The sequence below is a fragment of the Oryctolagus cuniculus genome, chromosome 17 (assembly GCF_964237555.1).
Source record: "Oryctolagus cuniculus chromosome 17, mOryCun1.1, whole genome shotgun sequence".
NCBI classification, from domain to species: domain Eukaryota; kingdom Metazoa; phylum Chordata; class Mammalia; order Lagomorpha; family Leporidae; genus Oryctolagus; species Oryctolagus cuniculus.
This window is the reverse complement of record NC_091448.1, coordinates 47,342,432-47,358,381: the sequence shown is the minus strand read 5'-3', so window position 1 is coordinate 47,358,381 and position 15,950 is coordinate 47,342,432. Positions and strand designations below refer to the sequence as shown.

The 15,950-nt window shown below is 47.6% G+C and overlaps 2 protein-coding genes and 1 pseudogene across 5 annotated transcripts in view; 2 read left to right on the top strand and 1 right to left on the bottom strand.

The window, feature by feature from the left end:
• Nucleotides 1-14,216, bottom strand: part of RPA1 (replication protein A1) — a 61,839-nt gene extending 47,623 nt beyond the window's left edge. Inside the window, exon 1 of the mRNA XM_008270927.4 lies at nt 14,032-14,216. Coding sequence (XP_008269149.1) covers nt 14,032-14,064 — 33 coding nt within the window. The 5' untranslated portion in view covers nt 14,065-14,216. The remainder of the gene's footprint in view (nt 1-14,031) is intronic.
• Nucleotides 140-449, top strand: LOC127484352 (non-histone chromosomal protein HMG-14 pseudogene; annotated as a pseudogene).
• An 81-nt stretch (nt 14,217-14,297) lies between the features above and the next one.
• The window catches only part of SMYD4 (SET and MYND domain containing 4), a 63,558-nt gene continuing 61,905 nt past the window's right edge, over nt 14,298-15,950 (top strand). For 3 of the 4 annotated variants that reach the window (XR_011383626.1, XM_051824515.2, XM_002719045.5), the window contains exons 1-2: nt 14,298-14,554; nt 15,730-15,875. Coding sequence is in view for 2 of the 4 variants with exons in the window: in XM_051824515.2 (XP_051680475.2) it covers nt 15,742-15,875 (134 nt within the window). In the remaining 2 variants the exon portion in view is untranslated. The remainder of the gene's footprint in view (nt 14,555-15,729; nt 15,876-15,950) is intronic. The other variant, XM_070061184.1, reaches the window with a different exon arrangement.

The following is a 15,950-nucleotide window of genomic DNA, read 5'->3' as shown; positions in this document are numbered from 1 at the left end:
ACAATTAAAATCAGCAGCTTCGATTCGGTTCTCCCACAGACCCCGCCGCGGGTCCCAGCAGCTCCGGCGGCGGGAGGAGCGGCAGCGGCCAGGCAGCCCAGCTCCGTGAAAGCTCTCGGCGCGTTGCGGCCTGCAGGCACCCGGCACGCGCCCTCCGTGCCGCCAGGATGCCCAAGAGGAAGGTCTGCTCTGCCGAGGGGGCGGCCAAGGAGGAGCCCAAGAGGAGGTCGGCGAAGCCGGCCCCCGGGAAGGTGGAAGCGAAGCCCAAGAAGGCCGCCAGGAAGGATAAATCATCGGACAAGAAAGTGCAAGTAAAGGGGAAGAGAGGAGCAAAGGGAAAACAGGCCGAGGTGGCTAACCAAGAAGCTAAAGAAGACTTGCCTGCAGAAAACGGAGAAACGAAAAACAAGGAGAGTCCAGCAGAAGAGAAAGAAGCCAAGTCCGATTAACACCATGCACCATGTGTTTGTTTTCAGTGGTCCCTGTCTCCCTTCTGTACAATCCAGAGGAATATTTTTATCAACTATTTTGTAAATGCAAGTTTTTTAGTAGCTCTAGAAACATTTTTAAGAAGGAGGGAAGCCCACCTCTGTGGGGAGCAATCCGGACTGGACTAAGTTACTGGAATTAAGACTTATTCTATGCATCTGCTTTCCCACAATATGGCGCTGGGAGAGAAGTAAACAGCTTCTACACAGCTGCCTCCAGTTCAGCTAATAAACTGTAGGACTTGCTCCTGATTGGAGGAGAGCAGCGTACTCGGCGTGCGGGCAGCCGAGTTGGGATTGGCGGAGGAGGACTATAAAGGAGGAGAGAGACGGCATGCACCAGGAACATCTAAGGGGAACACCTGTGCAGCCCCTGAGAGAGCCGGCCGGTCGGCCAGCGGTGTGCCGCTCCCCTGCGGAAGTGGGGAACGTGGCAGGGGGAACCGCCCTTCCACGGAGGTGGAAAGGACAGTAGCCAACCCGGGAAGAACCAGCAGCAAACCCGGGGAGGGCCGAGCAGACAAAAGAACAGCGCAGGGTCCTGTGTCGTTCCTCCACAAAGACGGGGAGCGACACACCTCATCCCATTTTTTAAGTGTAAATGATCTTTTTTAAGAGGTGAAATAATTTGCTGGTTGTTTATTTTTTTGGTACAACCAGAAAATAGTGGCATATTGAATTCTGGGAGGCTTTGACTGTCTTGGGTGTCAGCTTAACATTCCATAGGTGGGGGTGGTTTTTATATCCTACAGTACAACGCATACTAAATGGCAATTTGGAGTCTCAATTGTGCATTTAATCTGTCTCGAATATTTTCAGTTTCTTCTCCCGTGTTTTGTAGAATTGTTTCCTACAGAAAACCACTCCTTGTTCTGTCAGAACCATGTGCACTCTGTAACATCTTCGGCTGTGGTAGTCCAGTTTTCCTAATGATTTTGTTAATGTGCTGTGAAAGATTGAAAATTTGAGTGTCGTGTATATGCTATTATATTGTGAATGGGTGGCATTTATGTAACAGCAACATTTGAAGATACTTGTACTTGATAGCCTCTTAAGGAAGAGTTGCCTCCAAATTTGAAGCTGGAAAGTCACTGGAATAACTTTTAAAAAAAGAATGACAATTCATGGCTTTTTAGATTTTTGGTACGTATGTTAAGAATTGTGTACAAATTAAAATGTGTGTGCTGATTCTCAACACCAAAAAAAAAAAAAAAAAATCAGCAGTTTCAACAGTCTCTCAGTAAATGATAGGGCAAGTAGGTCACCCCACCCCCACTCCCACAAAAATAATCAGGAATACAGGAAACATGAACTATCAACCAAGTTGATCTGATAATTTAACAACCACAGAAAACACATTCTTATAAGTGCACTCGGATCACTGGCATCAAGACAGTTCATATAGGCAATAAAATAAGTCTCAATAAATGTGAAATCATACAGGGTACATTATCTGACCACACAGGAATTAAATTACAACTCAATAACAGTATGATACCTATAAAACCCTAAAATATTTAGAAATTAAACTCATACTTCTAAATAAGCCATCTGTTTAGAGAAGAAATCACAAAGAAAATCAGAAAGCATTTAACTGAATAAAAATGGAAATATGAGTACAATCTAAATTTGTGAACTAGAGCTAGAGCAATGCTTAGATGGAAAATTATAGCTTTAAAGGCTTACATCAGAGAAAAAACAAGTTCCCATGTCAATGATTAAAGCTTTCATCATAAGGAGCTAGAAAAAGAATTAAACCCAAGTGTGTAGAAGGAAGGAGACAAAGAATGAAAATCAGTTAAACAGAAAGCATACAAACACTAAGAAAAACCTAAATGAACTAGAAGCTGGCTTTTGAAAAGATCAATAAAATTGATAAACTTTTAGCCTGGTCTAATAAAGAAATTGTTCATTTTAAAGATTTATTTATTTATTTGAAAGTCAGAGTTACAGAGGGTGAGGCAGAGGCAGAGATCTTCTATCTACTAGTTCTCTCCTCAAATAGTTGCAATGGCCAAGGCTGGGCCAGGACAAAGCTAGGAGCCAGGAGCTTCATCCATGTCTCCCACGTGGGCATAGGGGCTCAAGGACTTGGGCCATCTTCTGTTGTTTTCCCAGGCACACTGGCAGGGAGCTGGATTGTTAGTGGAGCAGCAGGGACTTGAATCAGCTCCCATATGGGATGCTGGGCGCTGCAGGCAGTAGCTTTACCAGCTACGCTACAGTTCTGGCTCAGAAAACATATTTTTAACATCAGGAATACAAAGGGAGGCATCACTAGAAATCACATATGCAAATATATACACAAATATATGTGTGTAAATGAAAGAAATGGGAGCAGGAGTTTGTCCTGGTGGTTACGATGCCTCTGGGGACTTCTACGCCCCGTGACAGACTGTCTAGGTTGGAGTCCCGGCTCTGGCTCCTTCTTCCACTTCCTGCTAATGCAGACCCTGAGAGGCATCTGCTGATGACGCAAGCAGCTGGGTCCCTGCCACCCACCTAGTTAGATCTAGACTGAATTCCTGGCACCCAGCTTGTGTCTGGCCCTGTCCCACCCACTGCAGGCCTTTCAGGAGTAAATGAGTGGACAGGGGAGTGCACCTTCTCTCTCTGCTTCTCAAATAAACAAAAATGAATTGTAAAATAAAATATCCTAAGAGCGAAAACTCCAGGTCCTGATGGCTTCATGGGTGAATATCTAACCTTTAAAGGACCAAAAAATACAAACTTTGTATAAATTATTTAAATAAATAGTAGTCTTCCTTATACTTTGATGAAACAATGACATTCTTTTTTGGGTTTTTTTTGTTTGTTTTGCAGCCTGTCTTTTTTTAAAAAAAAGATTTACTTATTTATTTATTTGAAAGTCAGAGTTACACAGAGAGAGGAGAGACAGAGAGAGAGAGAGAGGTCTTCTACCCACTGGTTCACTCCCCAATTGGCCGTAATGGCCAGAGCTGCGCCGATCTGAAGCCAGGAGCCAGGAGCTTCTGGGTTTCCCACGTGGGTGCAGGGGCCCAAGGACCTGGGCCGTCTTCTATTTTCCCAAGCCATAGCAGAGAGCTGGATTGGAAGTGGAGCAGCCGGGTCTCGAACCGGTGCCCATATGGGATGCCAGCACTTCAGAACAGGGTGTTAACCTACTGTGCCAAAGTACCGGCCCCAAAACAATGACATTCTAAGAACCAAAACTTAAAGGCTTGGATCATTCATGAATCTAATGCAGAATTTCCTCAACAAACAGCAAATCAAACCCGGCGCTAGGGGCCGGCGCTGTGATGCAGTAGGCTAATCCTCCGCCAGTGGTGCAGGCATCCCTATATGGGTGCTGGCTCAAGTCCTGGCTGCTCCTGTTCTGATCCAGCTCTCTGTTATGGCCTGGGAAAGCAGTAGAAGATGGCCCAGGTCCTTAGATTCCTGTACCAGTGTGGGAGACCAGGAAGAAGCTCCTGGCTCCGGATGGGCCCAACTCTGGCTGCTGCGGCCATTTGGGGAGTAAACTAGCACAAGAAAGACCTCTCTCTCTGTCTCTCCTTCTCTCTGCCTGTAACTGTACCTCTCAAATAAAGAAATAAAATCTTAAAAAAAAAAAAAAAAGCACTATTTAAAATGAATATATCATGACCAGGTGGGATTTATCCCAGGAAGGCAAAGGTCACTCAACATCTGAAAATCAACATAATTTGTCACAATAACAGCATAAAGAAGAAAAACTATGATCATCATGATAGAGAAAAAGCACCTGATAAAATTTGAAAGTCTCATTCATCATAAAAAGTCTCGGCAAAGCAGGCATAGAAGAAAGGCTTAAATTGACAACCAGCATTTGCAAAGCAATCTACTGTGAATGATATCTTCCTAAGATCAGGAAAAATACAAGGATGTAACTCTCACTTTTATTCAATTGGTATTAGAGGTCCTAATTCAGTAAAGCAAGAGAAATAAATAAAAGGCATAAAGACTGGAAAGGAAGAAACAGACTCCTTTACTTCCAGATATGATCGTGCACACAGAAAATCCTAAGGAATCTGCAAAAACAAGTGAATCATCTTAGCTAAGTTGGCAGGACACAAGGCTGACATACAGAAATTATTTAATTATTTTTGATTTTAATTATTTTTGATTTTAATTATCGGAAAGGCAGAGAGACTCTGACAAAAAGAGACCTCATTCACTGGTTCGTTCACTCCCCAAATGCCTGCAACAACAGGGCTTGGGCCAACCCAAAGCCAAGAGCCAGAAACTCAATCTGGGTCTCCCATGTGGATGACAAGGGCTCAACTGCTTGATCCATCACCTGCTGTATCCCAGCAGGAAGCTGGAATGAGGAACCCGAGTCAGAACCCAAACTCAGGCACCCCAAAATGCGATGTGGATGTTAACTGCTGAGCCTGTCCCCATTTGTATTTCTATGGAGTAGAAATAAATAACTAAAAATGCAATTTCCCAAAATGTCACTTAAGTACCATCAAAGGTAAAATACCTAGGAATAAATTAACAATATATAGGCAAGATTTACATACTAAAAGCTACAAAACACTTCTGAGATAGTAAAGAAAAACTAATGAATGAACACCATGTTCATCTTCTGAAAGATTCAATTATTTTCAAGATGTTAACTGACCCCAATCTATACATTCAATGTAATCCTAATTGAAATCTCATCAGGCTTTCTGTATTAGAAACAGGCTGAATTCCAAAATGTGTATGAAAATGCAGAACCTAAAATTGGTAAAACAATTTGACAGGCTGCAATTGTGGTGTAGCAGGCAAAGCTGTGGCTTGCAACACTAGCATCCCCTATGGGCACCAGCTGGAGTTTCACTGCGCCACTTCTGATTCAGCTCCCTGCAGATGCGCCTGAGAAAGCAGCTAAGGATGGTTCAAGTGCGTGGGCCCTGCACCCATGTGGGAGACCTGGAAGAGGCTTCTGGCTTCAGGCTAGCAGATGGAAGACATTGCTCTCTGTCTCTCCCTCCTCTCTCTCTCTAATTCTGTCTTTCAAATAAATCTTTAAAAAAAATTTTTTTTGAAAAAGACATGAATTTGTGGAATTTATGCTGCCAAATTTCCTTTTTACTTATTTTCATTTTATTTGAAGGGCATAGAGACAGATATTTTTTATTTATTTATTTGAAAGGGAGAGTTACAGAGAGAGGGCAAGGCAGACAGAAATCTTCCATCCATCGGTCTACTCCCCAAATAGCCACAACAGCCGAGGCTGGGTCAGGAACCTAGACTCCATTCTGGTCTCCCACATGGATGGCAGGGGCCTAAGTACCCGGGCCATCTTCCACTGCTTTCCCAGACACATTAGCAGGCAGTTGGATCAGAAGTGGGGCAGTCAGAATGCGCTGTTGAACGGGTACTCACTCATATGAATGCCAGTACAGCAGGCAGTGGCTTTTACCCTGCTGTGCCACAACCCTGGCCCACAAAAGAAGACCTTCTACTGACTGGTTCACCCCCAAAACATCCACAGCAGCCCAGACTGAAGCCAGGGTCCTAGAACTCAATCCAAGTCTCTCATGTAAGTGGCAGGGATCCAAGTACTTGAGCACCACCCGTTGCCTCCAGCAGGCGGTCAGATGGAACCAGGCACTCTGATATGGCAAGCAGGCTCCAGAAGCAGGGTCTTAATCACTGCACCAAATGCCTGCCTCTACACTGCCAGATTTCAAGACCTACCATCCAACTACAGTTTTAAAGGCAATGTGGTACTGGCGTAGCCATCAACATACATGGCAAAATAGACATCCCAGAAACAGGCCCACACTAAGTGACAAAGTAACTCAATGGTCTTTTCAACAAATACTGCTGGAACAACTGAATATCTAAATGGGAGGAAATGACAAAATATCATACATAAAAAGGTAAACTTAACGGTGGGCATTCAACCTAGTGGTCAGGACAGCTGCCTGGCTCCGAGACCTGCCTCCCGCTCCTGACTGGCTTCCTGCTGACGCAGACTCCGGGCAGCAGCACTGATGGCGCTGTAACTGGGTCCTGCCATCCATGCAGGGCACCTGGGCTGAATTCCTGGCTTCCAGCTTCAGCAGAGGCCAGTCCTGGCTGTTGTGGGCGGCTGGGGAATGAACCACAGGATGGAGTTCCCTCTTTTGTCTTCCTTTTTTTTTCTCTGCCACTCAAATACATACTTTTAATTTTTTTTTTAATTTTTTTTTTTTTTTTTTTTTGACAGGCAGAGTGGACAGTGAGAGAGAGAGACAGAGAGAAAGGTCTTCCTTTGCCGTTGGTTCACCCTCCAATGGCCGCCACGGCCGGCGCGCTGCGACCGGCGCACCGCGCTGATCCGATGGCAGGAGCCAGGAGCCAGGTGCTTTTCCTGGTCTCCCATGGGGTGCAGGGCCCAAGCACCTGGGCCATCCTCCACTGCACTCCCTGGCCACAGCAGAGGGCTGGCCTGGAAGAGGGGCAACCGGGACAGAATCTGGCGCCCCGACCGGGACTAGAACCCGGTGTGCCGGCGCCGCTAGGCGGAGGATTAGCCTAGTGAGCCGCGGCGCCGGCCTCAAATACATACTTTTAAAAAAGAGGCCAGTTCTCTTTTGTTTAAAAAAAAAAAAAAACTTGAAATGATGTGCAAGCAAGATCAAAATTTCTAGAAAACATAGGACAAAAGATTTAAGACCTTGGAATAGGCAAAGATTTCTTTGGACACAAAAATACAATTCAGAAAAGAAAAAACGGTGATAAAATGAACTTCATCAAAATTTAAAAATGCTCTCAAAAAAATTATAAACATGGGTGTACACACACACACACACCATTAAAAGCATGAAAAGGAGAGCTGCAGATAGAGAGAAAATATATATAATACTTATAGGTAGCAAATGACATACCCAGAATAAAAAATTCTTACAAATCAATTTTTTGAATGGTCAAAGGATATGGACATCTTACAAAAGAGGACGCATACAAATGGCCAGTAAGCACATGAAAAGATCCTCAACATCATTAGTCACTAGGGTTAGTACAAACTTAAACCACAGTAAGAAGACATTACACATTCACTGCAATAGTTAGAATCAAAAAGTTTGATATTTCACACTGGCAAGGATATGGATCAACTAAAATTGTCATGACCATTTCGGAAGACAGCTTGGTGATTTCCTATGAAGTTAATCAGTTACCATATGACTCAGCAATTGCACTTCTATTTATCCCACAGGAATGAAAATTTCCACAAAAAGATCCATACATAAATGTTAAGTGTCACTATTCATAATAGCCAAAGAGATGAAAATAACCCAAATGCCCAACAAGAAGTAAACAAACAAACTGTGTTACAAGCATACAACAGACTACTATTTAACAAAATAGAAACTACTGAAACAACAGGAGTAAGTCTCAATGTTCTATATTTGGGTTAAGGTGTTGGTTACAGGGGTACAAAACTTGCCAACTATAAGGCTGGCACTGTGGCATAGCAGTAAAGCTTCCACCTGTCACACCAGCATTCCTTATGGGTGCTAGTTCATGACCTACCTGCTCCACATCCGATCCAGCTCTCTGTTAAAGACCTGGGAAAACCAACTGAAGGCCCAAGTGCTTGGGCTCCTGCCACCCATGTGGGAGACCCAGATGAACTCCTGACTCCTGGCTTCAGCCTGGCCCAGCCCCAGCCGTTGCGGCTATCTGGGGAGTGAACCCACAGATTTAAGATCTCTCAATCTGTAACTCTTTCAAATAAATAAATAAGGGGGCAGCCGCTATGGCATAGTGGGTAAAGCTGCTACCATATGGGTGTCGGTTGAGTCCTGGCTGCTCCACTTCCCATCCAGCTCTATGCGATGGCCTGGGAAAACGGTAGAAAATGGCCCAAGTCCTTGGGTCCTTGCACCTGTGTGGGAGACCTGGAAGAAGCTCCTGGCTCCTGGCTTCAGATCAGTGTAGCTTGGGCCATGTTGGCTGGTTGGGAGTGAAACAGCGGATGAAGACCCCCCACCTCTCTCTGCCTCTCTGTAACTCTCTTTCAAAAAAAAAATATATATATAATCTTTAAAAAAAAAGAAATTTTTCAAACTATATACTTAAAATGTCTATTTCTATTATATGTAAATGAAACTGTTGTAAAGATGTTTTTTACAAAGTAACTACTTCTAGGGAATAGAACTGAGCAAGGTAGAGCAGAAGGCCAATAATTTCATTAAACAATCTTTCTACTCAATTTAAAAACCACACAGGTTGGGGCCAGCATTGTAGTGTAGTAGGTTAAGCCTCTGCCTGCAGCACCGGTATCCCATATAGGAATGGGTTCCTGTTCCAGCTGTTCCTCTTCCAATCCAGCTCTCTGCTGATGGCCTGGGAAAGCAGAGGAAGGTGGCCCAAGTGCTTGGGCCTGTGCACCCGCATGGGAGACCCGGAGAAAGCTCTTGGCTTCAGATCGGCCCAGCTCCGTCTGTTTCGAACACTTGGGGAATGAGCCAGCAGATAGAGGACCTTTCTGTTTCTGTCTCTGTCTCTCTGTAACTCTACCTTTCAAATAAATAAATAAAAAATATTTAAAAAGAAAAGAAACCACTAGGGTTAAGCCGCTGCTTGCCACACAGGCAACCCGTATCAGATGCCGATTAGAGTCCTGGTCGCTCCCCTTCCCATCCAGCTCTCTGCTAATGCTTCCAGGAAGTATGGCCCAACTAGTTGGGCCCCTGCCACCCATGTAGGAGATCCAGATGGAATTCCTGGCATCAGCCTGGACCAGCCCTGCCCACTGCAGCCATTTGGTGAGTGAACCAGGAATCAAAGCTCTCTCTCTGTCTTCCTACCCTTCTCTGCCACTCTGCCTGTCAAATAAATCCTAAATAAATAAAATCACACATGGAGCCAACATTTGGCCTAGCAATTAAGATACTTGTGTCCCAAATCAAAGCTCCTGGGTTTCATGCACGCCCCAGGCTACTGAAGCCCGTTCCCTGCTAGTGCTGACTGTGGGAGACAGCAGTGATGGCTTAAGTGATTGGGTTCTTGCCAACCACATCAAAGACCTGGACTGAGTTCCAGGCTCCTGGCTTTGGACTGACCCAGTCCTGAATGATGCAAACATTTGGGGAGTGACCCAGCGATAGAGACACCCCCAAATTCCTGCCTATTAAATTAAAAAGCACTTCCACAGCAGCACCAACTGCTCAGGGACAGGGACCAAAACCCAGATCTATTCCCGAGTTTGAGGCGTGACAGCAGGAGTGAGGATGTGCCCGGGGCAGTTGGGCCTTAGCCTGGGGGCACCCAACTACCAAAATAAAACCACATGCATGTATCACTTCACTATTCTTTCTTCCTTTAAAATGTCATCATAAATACTGATTGTGTTAGGTAGGAAGTCAGTTATGAGCTTATGTGTGTGTGACCTAAAGGCATAAAGAGAAGACATCTATGTCCAGCATATGCATCTGCATCTGAGTCATCCGGACAATGTTTCAGGGGCAGCCCGGCCTTCGAATCCTGCCCTGCCCCCTTCTACCTGATAACCTGCCAGGTGGGGGTCACCGTCCCTCTGCCTGACAAATGTTCCACAATCTCCCAGATGCAGCCCAGTATCTGCATTTCAAATACCCTGCTCCCCATCCCCATTCTCCAGGGGGTCTTGCTCACCCTTCCTCTAAACTCAGGATGGTGCCAGCTAGCCTTCCTCCTGTCTGATACCTTCAGGGGAAAACTCAGATAGAAGTTTTTCTATTTACATCCAAAAAGCCCTTTGTTCCAATGTTCCAAAAGGAGCAGAGGTGGGGAAGCAAGACCCATCTCCATAACCGCCCCCACCCCTCAACTGCGCGCTCAGCCCTCCACCTCTCTGCTGAGCCGCCCACCTGGTCTGCCCAGGTGTAATCTCTCTCTACTCAACCATGTAACCTCGCTCCCCCTACCCCAGTCTGAGCAACTGGGCACTCTCTCTCAGGTCCTGTCTGGAGAGGTGCCCATCCGTTCTTACGGATGTCCCTACCCTAATAAACCTTGCTATTTTACCTCCCACTACTCTGTCTCACGCCTGAATTCTTTCTTGCACGAAGACAAGAACCCTGCATTTTCTCCGGTAACAACTGTAACACTACTTTTTTCTAAAGCATAGAGCATTACATATATACTTAAGATAAAAAGTCTTAAATTTTCCAAATTAACATTGTTACTAAAAATACTAGGCCTAATCAAGAGCACATGCATTCAAATCCTCACAACCATCCCTCCTCCCCGAGAGGCAAGTTAACTCCTCTGCACTTGAATTTCTTCATTTGTAAAATGGGGTAATAATAAAAAAAAAAAGTACCTATCAGGGGTACTTAAGTACTATCATAAAGTATGTCATATTGAAAATGGTCAAAAACAGCACTTCTATTCCCCCTTCTTTCTATGACCCAATGACTTAACATACAAATGCTGTCTGTTCTGTTTCCCACAGTAGCTCCCCATGTAAGCTCTCGTCCAGAATGCCTGCACCCTTTGTGTTTCACTTGCTTACTCTCTGGGGCTGTCTTTGTAACGAAAATGATACTTGCTTTAGGTGATGGTCACAGCCCAGAGATTCCTCACCCTCACTCCATCACCACACACACACACATGCAAAAACTTCCTTTCTCATTTATTAAGAAAATAAACAACAAACAAAATCCAAGCAGTATTTGAGAAGAGGCCAGCATTGTGACACAGGGAGTTAAGCTGCCACCAGGAACATCAGCATCCCTTATGGGCATCGGTTCTGGTCCCAGCTGTTCCACTTCGGGTTCATATCCCTGCTAGTGTGCCTGGGAAAGCAGTGGATAATGGATGGCCCAAGTACTTGGGTCCCTGCCACCCATGTGGGAGATGCAGGCTCCTGGCTTTGGCCTGACCCAGCCTTGACTGTTGTTGCTATGAGGGGAGTGAACCAGCAGGTGGAAGATCTTTACCTACTCCTCTCTCTGTAACCCTGCCTTCAAATAAATAAATCTTTAAAAAAAATTTTTAAGGAAAACTAAACTGTTTAAATGAACCTATAAACACAAACATTCCATTTAAAGTGAAGATACCCTTATTTCTCCCAAAGGTGCAAGGCAGCAGCTACAAAGTAAAGGAGGGCTACAAGTTGCAACAAGTCCCAGGCTTCGGCATCCATCCATCCCTAACTTACTACAAAACTCACTCAACTCTGACAGCTGTCTGTCCCTTCCTGCCTTTCTTCCCCATCCAGCTCTATCCTTCTTTCCGCTGTCTTAATCATTCACGCAGCTAGCAAACATTTGCCAGGCACCTACAACTCGTCAGCTCTGCTCCAGGTACTGGGGACACTGTGGGAACCAAAAACAACCCAGCATGACTGCAGGCCCCATGGAATTTACAACCTACTGGAGGAGACAGACCGTAACTGACATTAATCAATAAGCAATTAATCAATAAGCAATCAATGTAAAATTACACGTGTGACTATTAATCCCAGGTAACATATACTGAGCATTTACTATGTAACAGGCAATGAGCTAAACACTTAAATGTATTAACACACTTTCTTACTTTATGCAAAAGGTACTAGGCATCATCACCCTGATATTACAGAAGGAAAACAGTCCAGTGTTCTGCCCAAAGTCACAGATCTAACAAGGGAACACACAGGAATTACAGTCCCAAAATAAAATAATTTAGCCTAGTAAGTGAAGTCAAAGAAGACTTCCCCCAAAAGTAACTACTGAGCTTAAGATTTGAAAATTATGTTAGCCCATGAGGGAGGAGTGAAGAACCCAGGCAGAAGGAAAAGAATGTTCAAAAGCCCCACGTAAGGGTCCGGCGCTGTGATGCAGTGGGCCTGAAGCGCCAGCATCCCATATGGGCGCTGGTTCTAGTCTCGGCTGCTCCTCTTCCAATCCAGCTCTTTGCTATGGCCTGGGAAAGCAGTAGAAGATGGCCAAAGTCCTTGAGCCCCTGCACCCACGTGGGAGACCTGGAAGAAGCTCCTGGATCCTGGCTTCGGATGGGCGCAGCTCCAACCTTTGCGGCCATCTGGGGAGTGAACCATCGGACTGAAGACCTCTCTGTCTCTCTGTGTAACTCTGACTTTCAAATAAATAAATCTTTAAAAAAAAAAGAGCCCCGCGTAAGGCAAGAGTATGCAATGTATCAGGAATTTAAAGGTTTTTTTTTTTAAGGCTATAGAAGAGAGTAAAAGAATAGTGGGAAGAGGGTAGTCAAGCCAAGAAATGAAGGTGCCAGTATAGATGGGAAGAAGTGGATGGATTTAAAAGATCTACGTGGGGAGCCCGGGTTGTGGCACAGTGGGGTTAAGCCTCTAGCTGACATCCAGATGAGCATTGATTCAAGCCCTGGCTGCTCCTCTTCCAATCCAGCTCCCTGCTAATGCGCTCGAGAAAGCGGCAACGGATGGCCCAGGTGCTGGGCCCCGGCCACCCACACGGGAAATCCGCACAGAGTTCCAGGCTCCTGGCTCCAGGATGTTGGAAAGTGAAGGAGCAGATGGAAGAGCTCTCTCTCCTTTTCCTTCTCCAACTCTGCCTTTCACATACAAGAAATATTTAAAAAGAAACAAACAGGGTTGGTGCTGTAGCACAATGGGCTAAGCCTCTGCCTGCAGTGCCAGCATCCCACAGGGGTGGAGGTTCGAATCCCAGCTGCTCCACTTCCGATCCAGCTCTGTTATGGCCTGGGAAATCATAGAAAGTGGCCCAAGTGCTTGGGCCCCTGCACCCACGCGGGAGACCTGGAAGAAGGTCCTGGCTCCTGGCTTCGAATCGGCCCAGTTCCAGCCACGGCGGCCACTTGGGGAGTGAACAAGAGGATGCAGGATCTCTCTCTTTGCCTCTGTCTCTCTGTAACTCTGCCTTTCAAATAAGTCAATAAATCTTAACCAAAAATAAATAAAGGATCTATGCTAAGGTAAAATACGCTCCACTTGGTGCTGGACTGGACGTGTGAACTGTTTCTGGCTGGGTAACATCCGGAGACCCAGACTTGGGAAGATAAAGGATCTGCTCCGGGCAGATGGCATTTAAGATGCCTTTGATACACTAGGTAGACGGATGAGTACAGAAGTCTTTTCGAGTAAAGGGGGCTTGGCACGGAGAAACCTGTTAACTGACTTCTGGATGGTAATGAAGTTGCCAGGGGTGGAGGGGGAGGAGCCAGGGGATCAAAAGCAAGACTAGGCAAGCTGAGCCAGAGGCCAAAGGCAGAGGTGATCAACAGGCCCCAGCGCCGCGGGGACCAGGCTGACCCACGGCAGGTGCCGCGAGGCGAGGACACAGAGTAACTGGAAACAGACGACTCTCGAGAAGTTTGGGGGGATGGGGGAAGGGCGGCCGGCGAGGGAGATGCGAACAAAGTACACGTCTGTTTTCTTGGCAGAAAAACGTTGAGCGTGTGTAACGAACACTGGAAGGCTCCCGCGACAAGAGGGCGCCGATCAGCGCGGGGTAAACCCCCGCGGCTCCCCCGCCATCTGCTTCTCCTGCGTTGTCCCGCCCACCGCCCTGGCTCCCCTCCTCCGTCCCCGCTCCGCACGGCTGCGCGCCCACGACCGCTCCCAGCCTCTCCTCACCGCAATGGCCCCCTCACTCAGGTGGCCGACCATGGCTCCGCCGCGCCAACTGCCGCGCTCGGGGTTCGCAGCAGCCCTGCCTTCACTACCGGGGTCCCGCGGGCTGCACGGCAATTGGCCAGAGGAATTGCGCGCGCCACTCCCGCCCACGACGTGCGCGCGGCCTAGGGAGGGGCTTAGGGCCCGAGCAGACTGCGCATTGGCCGAGACGGCGCACGTGACCTGGCGGAGGCCGGGTTCGAGGCCTAGTGGCGGGCTGGCGGGGCCTGGGGGCGGAGCGCCGCGACGCGGGGCGCGCCGGGTGTCGCGCGCGTGCGGCGGAGCGTGCCGACGACCCAGCTACGCGAGCTCGGCCTGGGCACCTGCGAGAACGCCCGACCGGGAGTTTGGCGCGCGGTCAGCCTGGCAAGCCAGAGCCGAACCAGAGCTGCCCCCCCCCCCCTTATAATTACGGCTAAATAGGCTCAAGGCAGCGACTGGATTCCTTAAGCCCTGAACCGTGGCATCCAGGGGCCCTCTGAAGGTAAATAAGATTCAGTTCCCGCAAGTCACAGAAGAGGACTTGCCCAACTCAGGAGATCGGGGAGGCTTCCCAAAGAAGGTGCCGTTTGAATCGAGGAGAAGGTTTTGTAGGAAGTTGCTAGGTGGACTCCAGATAAGAGTGCCTGTGCCTGTGCCTGTGCCTGTGCCAAAACCCTGCGGAGGTGGAATCGCCTGGCATGCTGGGATAGCAGAGTAGATAGAGGAAGAAGCGGGGTTTGAGTTAGAAAGCCGTGGACTTCCCTGTGTGCTAGCATTCAGGAGCATTCGTGAATTCAAGTCAGAGGACTGTCACCTGTCCCGGTGCAGGATGGCCTGAAGGTGTGGAGCCACTCTGACGCTCTGACGCTCTGGAAAGAATGCCACGCCAGGGTTGGTGAGGTCTTGGACTGCAGGGAGCTGCGGACTGAAACAGAAAACTGGACCTAGAGAGAGACGGTTGTAGTCGCAAGGGTCAGTGAGAGGGGAGAACCTGGGTGTCTCTCAGGAGTCCCACCTGGATGGCGAAGGTCTCAGAGGGGCCTGAGGGCAGCTCTCTGCAGTCATCAGACTTGTTTTCTTTTCTTTCTTTCTTTCTTTCTTTTTTTTTTTTTTTTTTTTTTGACAGGCAGAGTAGAGAGACAGAGAGAAAGGTCTTCCTTTTGCCGTTGGTTCACCCTCCAATGGCCGCCACGGCTGGCACGCTGCGGCCGGCGCACTGCGCTGATCCGAAGGCAGGAACCAGGTACTTATCCTGGTCTCCCATGGGGTGCAGGGCCCAAGCACTTGGGCCATCCTCCACTGCCTTCCCGGGCCACAGCAGAGAGCTGGCATGGAAGAGGGGCACCTGGGACAGAATCCGGCACCCCGACCGGGACTAGAACCCGGTGTGCTGGCACCACTAGGTGGAGGATTAGCCTATTGAGCTGAGGCGCAGGCCTAAGACTCATAGCGCTGTGGGCTGGCTTGGTGTCTGGGACAGAGCCAGCTTCCCACAAGCATTTCTCAGCGAGAGGATGCTGAGTGAATTGGAGTGAGAGAATACAGGTCCTTCCCCAGCTTGGAACGGTAGAAAGAGACCACAGGCAGGGACCTTGTTGCTTTACGCTCACGTGGATGGCTCAGTGATTTTCCAGCTGTTGTGTACAAATCTGAGCTTCTATGTTCCGCGTTTCGCAGATCTGAAGTGCAATGGACCTGCCCGTGGACGAGTGGAAGTCGTACATCCTTCAGAAGTGGTCTCTGCTCCCCACGGCCGTCCAGCTGACAATCGCCACAGCAGAGACGTTGAGTGATGTCTTTCTGCTCTCCTCCTCGCTCCTTCAGTAAGTGAATGGAAGCTACAGCCAGAGAAATTCTGAGCTGGAAAATGTTCTCTTTGGTCATTTGCTCTGAAGGAA